Source organism: Akebia trifoliata, chromosome 3 (genome assembly GCF_017979445.1).
Source record: "Akebia trifoliata isolate Shusen 1 chromosome 3, ASM1797944v1, whole genome shotgun sequence".
Lineage (NCBI taxonomy): Eukaryota > Viridiplantae > Streptophyta > Magnoliopsida > Ranunculales > Lardizabalaceae > Akebia > Akebia trifoliata.
Window position 1 is genome coordinate 46775049 of NC_141377.1, and position 11298 is coordinate 46786346.

An 11298-nucleotide genomic window follows, 5' to 3' on the forward strand; every position below is an offset into this window, starting at 1 on the left:
GTTGATATTAATTCGCATCAACAATGATCTCTAAATTATTTATTTAGTAATAATATTCATTAGATAAATGGATCATGCACCAAAATTTCTCATCAGGCACGGTATCTCATTAACCTTCATACAATGCACCTCTATCCTCTAATAAGAAACACGAACTAGTAGGGTGTGATGGTTTGTTTATTAAAAGAGAAGGATGAGATATGGGTTAAAAAAAAAACGCCCTTTACGATCTTGAATGTGGAAAGAATTGCATACCCGCCATGTAAGCGTTTAAAGAAGTAGTTTGGTGCAGAGAAGAAGGATCAAACATTGCAGCGGTGGTGGTAGCTGCAGTCGTCGTGAGATCACGGGGAACTCCTCCTCCTCCTTCATCACCACAGTGATGGCCACCTCCAGAAGAGCTTTCTCTTGGAATGTAGTGACCTTCAGAGCCTTGATCATAAAGAATGCCCTTGAAAACATGTCCTCCAATTCTCACAGCCGTCTGATATGCGTACTGATCATCTGGATCGTCAATGAGGCTGACCTTAACGCGCCGAAAGACTGTTGGTGTATTGACTTCAGCTGGAAATTTGCCGACTTCTAACCCTAAAACCAAGTTCCACAAACACAATACTTAATAAAATAATCACAACCACAAATATACATAAGAGGAGCAATAATGAAAGATACTGTGTCTCTCTCTTTCTTTTTCTCTCTCTCTCTCTCTCACACACGCACACCAAACTCACACGTACAAACAATAGAAACTGTTAGGATTTCGATTTCATCACACACACGCAAAAGATAGGTTTTTTTTTTGTTGGATAGCAGCGATTAGTCTCTTCTCCCTTTATTACATCTTTCTCTAGGATTTCTCTCTCCATATATATGTACATACATAGATAGATCTCTTGAGATTTCACTATCTATCAATTGTAACTTTGTATTATAAAAATACAACACAGTAGGTTTAAACAGTAAGTTAGTACCAGACGTGTTGTTGGTGGTGGTAGTAGTGGGTAAACGAGTGGAGATGAGAGAGGGAACAGTGGACAGCTCTCTCTGCCTTTTAGGATTCTCTCCTCTACGCTGTTGATGCTGTCGTTCTCGTCTTGTAGAAACAGGAACCCAAGTGCTGTTGACGTGTGTGGAACACTGAAACCCTCGACTCTTACAACAAGTCCTGCACCTCATATGCACGCATTCCTTTTTTGCTTGATTCCCACAGTCCTGACAACTCTTCCCACCTCCCTGTGATCTCATCATCATCGATGTTGTGTATCTCGAGGACTGTTCATCTGAGGCAGAAGAGTAGATTTCTTCATGTGTTTGACGATGCCGTTGTTTCCATAACTCGAAACCCTTGTTGTTGCTGCCGTTAAAGCAGATCTCTTCGTTTCTATACAAAAACAGACTCTCGTGAGGGATTTCGTTAAGTGGGGTTTGTTTGTTTCCTCCATCTAGTGAGAATCCAGCCATTGATTATTCAATTGGTAGAGAGAACATCCATACCAGAAACACTCTCACACACACACACACACACACACACACAAACAATATACCTCTCTCTGTCTCTCTCTCAGTCTCTCTCACACACACACACACTCAGCTTTTGCATATTCGTCCTTCCACCGGTGAACCCGCTACTTTTTTGTGGGGGGCAATGTCACACTCAGCCTTGATGACAGTTGATGTAGATGGTTTCTTATGGGATTGCCACGTCCTACATTCTTCTTATAACCCACTGATCAGTCAATTTTTGGCCCACTTCCTTATGCAGATCATGATATTTAGTCATTGTTTTCATGCTTTCTCTTGGTTTACTCGGATCCAATGGTTAGAAATGTCCAAAGAAGATCATGGTTCTAAGTTTCACATCTTGGGAAACGTTTTGAAAGAATATTTATGGAGAGCTTCTATTAGCACACAAACTCTTACTTGTAACACGCCAATCTATATATTTAAATAATGGTTGGGACTTGGGATCGTAAACTCATAAAAGTGAAATCATATATTCACACACAATCTTGATCGTGTATTTGTGAGATCCAATGATTCAAATGTATCTTAGAGAATTATACTATATTCTTGGGATACATCTTTTCTCCTAACAATTGGATCTCACATGTACACGATCGGGATTGTGTGTGAACATTTGAGGTCTCATGAGTCTAACGGATTTTGACCCTTTAAATAAATGTTTAATTTAGAAAGATTGGTGTGTTGTAAGTAAAAGTTGGCGTGCCAATAGAATTTCTCTATTAATGTGGATACCATTTTTACCATTCTTATCAAAGTAGGGCACATAAGTGTCTCCATGAGATCTCAATCAAAAGTCTAGATAGAACAAGTATCACCTTAGGATAACTAAAAAAATTGTAGACATTCTACCATACGTAATCATGCAAATGCATATGCTCAAGTAAAATTAAGAAAATGAATTATCAATAACCATGAGCTTGGTACTTGCAAATATCCGAGAAGCACCAAAATTGTACAAATATGTTTAGAAAAAGTGTCAAGTATAGTAAATCAAATAAGAGCATTATTAGATCAACCCAAAAAGGATCTTACAAACTTATAATATACTAATAACACATCAGTCAATAGGAATTATAGATCGATAATGTTTTTATTGAAATTTATTTTTTAGACATATCATTTACTTGGATAAAATTGTTACTTAAACCTAGATAGATGTTATAAGTGGCCAAGTGGCAGATAAGGTCTTAGCTAAAGATTGTAAGTGGTGGATAAAGGGAACCCCCATGAGAGAAGAAGATGAGCTAGCAAGAATCACCCTCCTCTAGTAGGGGTGGAGCCAGGATTTTCTTGTAGTGGGGGCAAACTATGGTTAGTTGTCTTGTTGAAGAACTTAAAGATGAATGATTTTAAGGAGAAATTTAGAGGTTTTTTGTTAGAAGTTCAAGAAAGGATATTTAGGTCATTTCCAATTAGTATATGAGAAGGCCCGACCAAAAGGCAATGTCATCAACAAAAAATTGAGAAGGGAGGGGGGGGGGATTGGAGGGAGGTAAGGGTGTAGGGGCAAATGGGGAGAGAAGTGAGGGAATGTGGACAAATGGGGCATGTGATTAGTTGAAAATATAGGGGTGTCTCAAAGTTCTATGGGGGCAATTGCCCCCACGAGTTTCTTACTAGCTCCGCCCCTTTCCTTTAGGGTCCTTCCTCAAAGAAAGGATTTTAAAGACAAGGATCCCCCAAAATCCCTTGACCGTAGTTATTTGTTATAGATTAATTAAGATGACTTAAATGTCTTATGAGATATTTATGTGTTTTCTAACTGATGGAAAAGCCCTTTTGACCTTATCCATTTGTCATAGATTATTTAAGTTGACTTAAATGCTCTAATGGTTCATTTTTTCACCAGCTACATACACATATATACACACAAGAGTTAACTTGTACTTACGGCACGAACATCCTCTCTTGGGTTAAACAAAAAATAAAGTTAGAATGGTATTATTATATTAAAAAAATTGAGATTAAATGGGTAAAAAATGATATATAGTAAAATTAAGGGAAATGAATAATAAATGAAATAAAATGGGTTCAAAGAAACTATAACTTAATAGAAGGGGTATCATTAAAAAAAATTGAGATTAAAGAGGTAAGAAATGAAAAAAATTGACGTGGGTTAAAAGGGAAAAAGATAAAATATAGTAAAGTTAGATGTAGGGCATCATCTTTCCAGTTAAGGGGGTAAAAATGAAATAATGGAGTTTGAGGGATATTATTAAAAAAATTATGATTTAAACAGTAAAAATTAAAAAATAATAAAAAAGTGGATTAAAGGGATAAGAGAAAAAATATAGTAAAATTAAAAGAGATGAAGAATAAATAAAAAAAAAGTGAGTCTCATGAAATTATAGCTTGATGGGACTTACAAAATAATAGATAATAGGAGGTTCGTAATTGGATTTGTCCCTCACAACATTGTAATTGATTGAACATTTGTGTCACATACAACTGTTAAAAACTCAGTTGTGCTTCTTATAAATATATATAAAGACAAACATTAAAAAGAGATGGCCTCTTCGTGATCAAAGCCATGTACCTCCAAATTGGAGCATTAATAAGATATAAATCAGAGCTTATAAAAAAATATCTGATGGAACATTCCATATCAGAGATATTACTTTTTAAATATCTTCTTCACTTTATATTAAATTTTAGACTCTTACATCTTTACTTAAATGTTTCTAATGAATGCAATGATTCATTCCAACAAAATATTTGAGTATTTTACAAGTTTATGTAGCCTACAATGCCACAACATGAAAAAAACTCACATCCAACAATCCAAGGCCGTTGTATTTCATAAAATTTATAGGATCGTGACATCCAAATTTTCTTCTAACTGGTTGCAACCGTCAAATTAATGGAGGATGGGAGAAATTTGACGGCTCTAAGCCATCAAATCTAGGGATCACATCACAAGTTACAACAATCCTAGGCTGTCAAAATTTGATTTCTAAAATTCATAGACCTTGACCCGTCGAATTTTGATATTTTCATGTAGTGCACTTGACCATCGCAAGTTTATATATAGATATACAAATTTGAAAAAGTAAATGAGTTCAAAGTTTCAAACATGTTACTCTCCCAAGCGTGCTAACACTCTATTTTGTTACTTCCTCTAATTATTCTTCTTTTTTATAGTTTTCTGCTACTAACTTAATCTAAAGAGCATTGGGAAGACACAACAATTTCGATTCCATCCATAATTGAGACGAAACATTTCAAGTATTTCAAGTATATCTCATATGTATAAAAATATTTTAATCCAAATAATTTTAATATTTTTCCCTATCAAAACACAGCCACAAAACTAAATTTTAAACCGTAATCAAGATAACATCTTAAAGAAGCATGCTAGCAATCAAATCCCTAACGGTGGCGCATGCATATAACATGTAAGTGAAGGGAGAATCGCATATATTTCACTAGGGGAACAATGCACCACTCATGGCAAATAGGGTGGGACCAAATTCTTAGATAGATGATCGCATTCATTCCATTGAACAATCTCATTATGGCTACAAGTTTGATGTGAAGGCTTCACATAATGTTTGATTTGTGAGAAACCACGCATGCGTGACACATAATCCATGTAATTCAACGTTTTTCTGCTTTAATTAGGTGTTCTAGACATGCCCCTCATCCATTTAAAAGAAATTATAGACACCCGTACTAAAAGGAAATAACTCGTATACTCTAATCTGCACCAAAAAAGCTCTCAATTTTTTTCTTCCTCAAAATCCTGCTTTAATGAGTGTTAATCTTAAACAAACTAAAATTTGTAATTTCGAAATTTATGTGCTAAGTTGATGAACCAATGGCATGGCTCCACGTCATCGTGCATTGAAATAAGTAGAAGTGATTGGTTAGTGGTGAGAAAATTCCGAGGAGGTTTAAATGCTTGGATTTTACTTGTTTTACCAATATACATGGCATCATGCCATTGGTTCATCATATAAATTTTGAAATAGAAAATCTTTGTTCATTTTGGAATTTGAACATGCACATCATCTATTTAAAAAATATTTTAAGCACTTTTAACTAAAGGAAATAACTTGTATACCGTCCTATGCAACCAAAAAGCCCTAAATTTTTTTCTTCTACCTCAAAAGCAGTTATCTTCATCGTTGATTTTTCATTTTTAAAACCAATCATCAAATAAATCAGATTTTTTGAATAAATATAAAATGATGAAATTGTAGTTGAAAAAAGAAGATTTTTTTAGAAAGTGTAAAACAAAATCTATTAATCATTTTCTTCCAAATTCAATTATCTTCACGCTATTTAACCCTTCACTATAAATGATTTTATCTATTCAATCCAATCTTCTCAGTCCCCTCTGTAACATATGGTTAGAAAACCTTGGATCTTTTTACAAAAACAATTTCATCATTTTATATATAATTTTTTTCTAAAAATTCTATATAGTCTTGAGGTGTGAAGGTTTAAACAGATTGAAAATGATTGATTTGAAAAATTAAAAGTTTTCTATTCATAAGGGTGTCAAAGATACAATTCAAATTGAGAAGGTATATGTCTAAATCACCAAGAGAAGGCGCTAAATTACATGACTGCTGTGTCAAGCATGTGTAACTTCAATTCATATTGTGTGAAGCTTTCGCATCAAGCTTGTCATTCTTTGAATCAAATAAGAGAGGAAGAAGAAATCAATGGACTTTTCTAACCTCAACTAACGGTCAAGGCTCTCCATCAACATGACTATTAGGATTTGAGGAAAAATATAGATTTCTTCGATGTGAATTTCAATCTTCTATGAATTAAGACACTTCTTCTTAGAGATACATTTTACTTGGGAATCCCTACCATCCCAATGGTCATGTCGATGGAGAGGGTAAATTAGTCAAAGCTAGCATATTCCCAAGAGTCATTTTACATTGTTTGCGTTGGACATTACATTCAACATTGGATTGATATGTTGCATAGATAACCATAGATTTATTTCCTCGTTATACAAGTTTAAAAATCTACCATTCTCTACGCACTGTCACGTTAACATAGTGTTAAATGCAGCGTAGACATTACATCATCTTCTTTTTCCTAATTCAATTCAATCATTAAAAATAAATAAATAAAAATAAAAATGATCTAAATGAGGAGACATTAACGACCATGAAAAGATTTTGGAGTCATATAAATTAGAGCATGAAAGAGAATGAAATTAATCCAATTATTTTTATTCCTGTTTTTTTTTTTTTTTTTTTCTTAGTTTAAAATAATGAATTACGTAATAAACATTCAAACGTGGTTAACCTCTCTCAAAATTAGTTATATATGAATTTAATAATTAATTATCAGTCTCAGAATGTTTACCAAACGACCCCTTCGTATCTTACGGAGGTAGAGAGGGGTGTAAGCAACTCGCAATAATTGAGTCTATGTTGTCTCGAGCCTTGTGCCACGCTCAGGGGTTGACCTAATCTCAAAATTAGAGAGAAGAGACAGAGACTAGAGCCTAGAGAGAGAGAGAAAAAAAAAAGGAACTTTTTATTAGAAAAGAAAACGCGTTTCTCCTCAAGGTTTCTAATCTTTAATCTAACGAATCTCGGAGTGAGAGTGAAGTAGAAGCTGGAGAGATTAGGGCAGTAAAACACAGATGCCAATGTTAACTAACTTTTTTTTGATGGGTCTGACGACAGTACACGTCAGTGAAACAGAGGGTATAAATGCAATTCAATTCACCCACTAATGCTCCCTACGTGTCCGATTCTTGTATGTCACATCTGATATGATCTGTTATGGAAAATGGATTTGCTGCTCCCAAATTAAGATGCTAAGCTGTTAATCCAAAAGCAAGCTTCCACGCATCCTTAAAAAAATATATATAGAAAATCAGTTTGTGGGATGGAGGGAAATGAATCGGGATTTGCTGTAAATAAAAATTCGGGTTAGGAGGATGAATCAATGGAATATACCACGTGTACAAAGATCAGGTAACCGTCCAAAAAAAATTGTCACAATTTTATCCAAGAGCTGCTATTGGCACCTCAACGTTTACTTATCACACTGTAATTTTTTAAATTATTTATCACAGCTCAATTAAAGGTTAAAATACACTCTTCAAATATTAGAAATATTTGATTCTCTACCTCACAAAACATTATGATACTAGTTCAAGCAATTTCAGTGGTTGTTTACAATTTCGAATATGCTCATAAAAAATTTTAAATCCAAAATATAGAAATCTAGTAAAGTAAAAAATGAAAAAGTGAGTTTTTATTGTTACTCCAATTTTTACTTATTCTCAAGCATTCACTTATTTTCTTTATTTTTATTTGGGTGTAATAACTAAAAGTTGGGATGCTAATAGCACTTCTCTTTTCCCTCCCACCAAGAGCGTCTCCAACCCAAGTCTTCAAATTGGTGTCTTCTTCAAAAATTTAAAGATTTCAAACCTCTTTGAACTCCAACCAACCCCATTTTTAAATCACTATTTATTCTTTTAAACACTATTCACTCAATTAAGAAAATTGAAGGGAATATAATAGGTAGGGACAAAAATGATATTCAAAGCATGTTCATGAAGAAAGAAAGTCAATAATGGTATTTACGAAAAAAAAAGAAATGGTAAGTATTTTAAAAAGGTGAACAGTGATGGTAAGAGCCTCTCAAAAAAAAAAAAAATTCTCCAATTCTATCTTCATTTTAAAGACCGATTGGAGTCTGGTTTGAAAGATATCTTAAATCTCTAAATAAAATATGATGATGAGGACAATAGGATCATTTCTAATTAGTTTGTAAGAGATGACCGAATTCTAGGGGACATGCCATCAATTTGAAAACATAGGGAGCTAAGTATCTCTAATATTCCCCAAATCATAGATGGGCATGTCAGTTGAAATTTGATCTGTAGAAGATAAGCCACGACAATTACCAAGCTTGTAATGCTTCAACTTCATATGCAATTTTAAAACTCAGCTCAGAATGTCTACAAAGTCTCAACTCTAACTAGGCAAAATGAAATGATTATGTAACGTTATTCATAAAAAAAAAAAAAATAATAATAATAATAATAATTAAACAATTATTTAGATAAAATAACTATAGCATATACAACTGTAAGTAAAATACTAGTTAAAAACCTAAAATTTGTGCAAATCTTTTTTAGAATGGTTCATCATTCACGTGATAAAATAGGAGATTTGTCGTCCAAATCTTAAGAATAACGTAAACCTACCAATCATAGAAGACAATCTCATCCTTTGATAATTTTTAGAGTGATTCTTGAATTTTATAATTAAAATTATTTCATCCTTCTGAAGACAATTTAACAAAAGAAAAAAAAAGAGAAATTGAGAGGCAATCTAGTGAGAGTAGGATTTTGTGTGTGAGAGACATTTGAAAAATAATTATTGGGGGCGGGCGGGAGGGAGGGGTGGATTTCAATTTTTTTTAATACATGTACGGTTCAAGTATCAGTAAAAAATCAGGCTAGTACCAAGTTTGGTCCCGTTTTAGGGTTGGGAAGTAGGAACTGAACCAAACTAATTTGAGCTTGGTTCGTGTTTTTTCTGAGTTCAATCTGAGTTGACTTGGTTTTTTGGTTCAATTTTTGACGAGTTTCTATTATCGGTTCTTTTGCACAATCCTACCCCATTCTAAGTTTTCCCTTGTTGTTTTATATCCATACTCTAACTTAGTGACTATGATGTGGAAGATATTACCATGAGGGGCTAGCTGAGATGGCAAGGGTGACATTGTTAAAATGCTGAATAAGTACTAGGGTGGTTGGTAAGTGCAGCCTACCAAAGCAAATAAATAAAAATTAAAAAAATTGATTCGGAAGATATTTGGGGAGGAAGATCTTGATATGGATTACAAATATTTCATGGTATTCTGCCTAACATTCCCAAGCATGGCGGGAAAGTATATGTAGATTAATTATCCCTTTTTTTTTCTTCTTCTTTTTAAGCAACCCAATCGAGATTGTTGCTTTACTAAGCTTGAAGTGCAAAACAATCAGAATAATAGAAATCATTTTTTATTTATTTATAGGGAAAAGGACTTAATAAGTCTTGCAGCAGGGATGTCTTACTAAATGCACACACAGTTTTGGGACAGTATCTTAACAACCTTGTTAGTAGAAATTTTTTTTTTTTTTTTAAGTCGAGCTGGGGTGACACGAAGGAGGCACAATGATGTGATCGTACGCACAAAAGCTTAGTCTTCTTGTATCACCTTTGTGTCATTCCAGCATTTTCCTTTTTATTTTTTCTTAATATGAGAGCAGATTCCTTTAGCACTCCCTTTTCTGTTGTTGCGTTCTTGTGGCTCCGTGAGACATTCTCTGCAGAAATGACAAGAGAGTCACGATAAAAATTAAATAACATCCTAGCCTTCTAGTACACACCGGCATTCACTTTTGGAGATGTGCAATTGTGTATCTCGAGAAAACAGATCTGTGGTTTTAATCCATATCATGTCTGGGGGGGGCACAGAAACACAGAAATTTACGATTCTTACAAGAAAAAATAAAAAAATAAAAAAATTTCAGGTATAATCGAAGGCTTTGTAAGATGTCTAATGAAGTCCCGATCCTGTGGTACTTTCTTCTTGCGGTTGGGCAGTTGATAGAATGCCACGTGGTACAGAAATCAAAATTCATTCGTGAAAATTCACCTCAACAGGCTGAAGAATGTGTGTTTTTTAAAATCCGATTTAAGTGATGATGAATACGGGAGTGCTATTATTGATCTACTGTGTTAGAATGTGTTTTCAGCATCCTCTCTCCACCAAACAGGAAAAGGGAACACACAGGATCCACTCTCCAATTGTAAAAAGTGTTATTTTACCCTCTCGTTGACGTGGACACTTTGTCCACCATTCAAATGCACTACAGTGAATTACATAAAAAGTACTATATAGAAGATTTGCTATTGACCTGTTGTCTCGCTTACGATAAAACGCTAAACTCAAATCATCGAGATTGCTAATTTAATTGAAATCAACCATTCCAATTATTGATCTAGATAATTTAGATAATCAATCTTGATGATTCATGTTGAAATATTGAGATCAATGATTTTATCAATGTTGATCTATAGACAATTGAAATAGTTGATCTCAATGGTTTATGTTCAAACATTGACATTGACGATTCACAATTTTTTATCTTGATGGTTGTAAAAGATTGATCTCAATGATTTAAATTGTCGATCTTAACATTTTAATTATCGATCTCACCCATTGAGAGTAATTTATTTTTAGGTTCATTAAGTAATTTTTTTTCAAAAATTTATATTCCATTTCTCTGTGATCCTTTAAAACTTCATGATTTCAATTCAGGGTAGCTATTTGCACCTACCATTTTGCTCGTTTCAGTCACTTTACTACTTTCACCCGCCATCCCAAACCAAATCTAATTCGGTCTTCTTTTTTTTCTTCTCCTCTCTCTCTCTCTCTCTCATTCTTTTTCTTTGCATCTACGAAAATTTCAACTAGGGCTTCAACAAGAATTTCGTGGTACAAGAAGTAATATCTTTAGAACTTGTAGTAAGTTATAAATGATCATGAAAACCTCAATTCCTAATCTAGGGGTTGTTCAAAAATACCAACACAAAAACCAACCGAATCTACTTAAAGGGATTTGTTAGGTTCCTACAATGTCCCAATTGATTGATTCCTACTAAGTCATTTAAGGTGGATTTGGTACGATCTTACTGAGTTGCAATGATAATTTTCAATAGCTTCCTACCTAACAAAAAGTTAGTCTTTAAAAAAAAAAAAAATGTTTTATAGTGTTTTAATTGGTAGGTT

The 11298-nt window shown here is 33.8% G+C and overlaps 1 protein-coding gene across 1 annotated transcript; it reads right to left on the reverse strand.

The window, feature by feature from the left end:
• On the reverse strand, positions 1-1547 carry LOC147407423 (protein SHORT INTERNODES-like). Its single transcript, XM_086432842.1, has 2 exons — positions 972-1547; positions 1-588 (listed from the first exon to the last, which is right to left on the reverse strand). The coding sequence occupies exons 1-2, from the start codon at positions 1459-1461 to the stop codon at positions 224-226; spliced, it is 855 nt and encodes a 284-aa protein (XP_086288968.1). The 5' UTR covers positions 1462-1547; the 3' UTR covers positions 1-223.
• Between the last annotated feature and the right edge of the window lie 9751 nt (positions 1548-11298).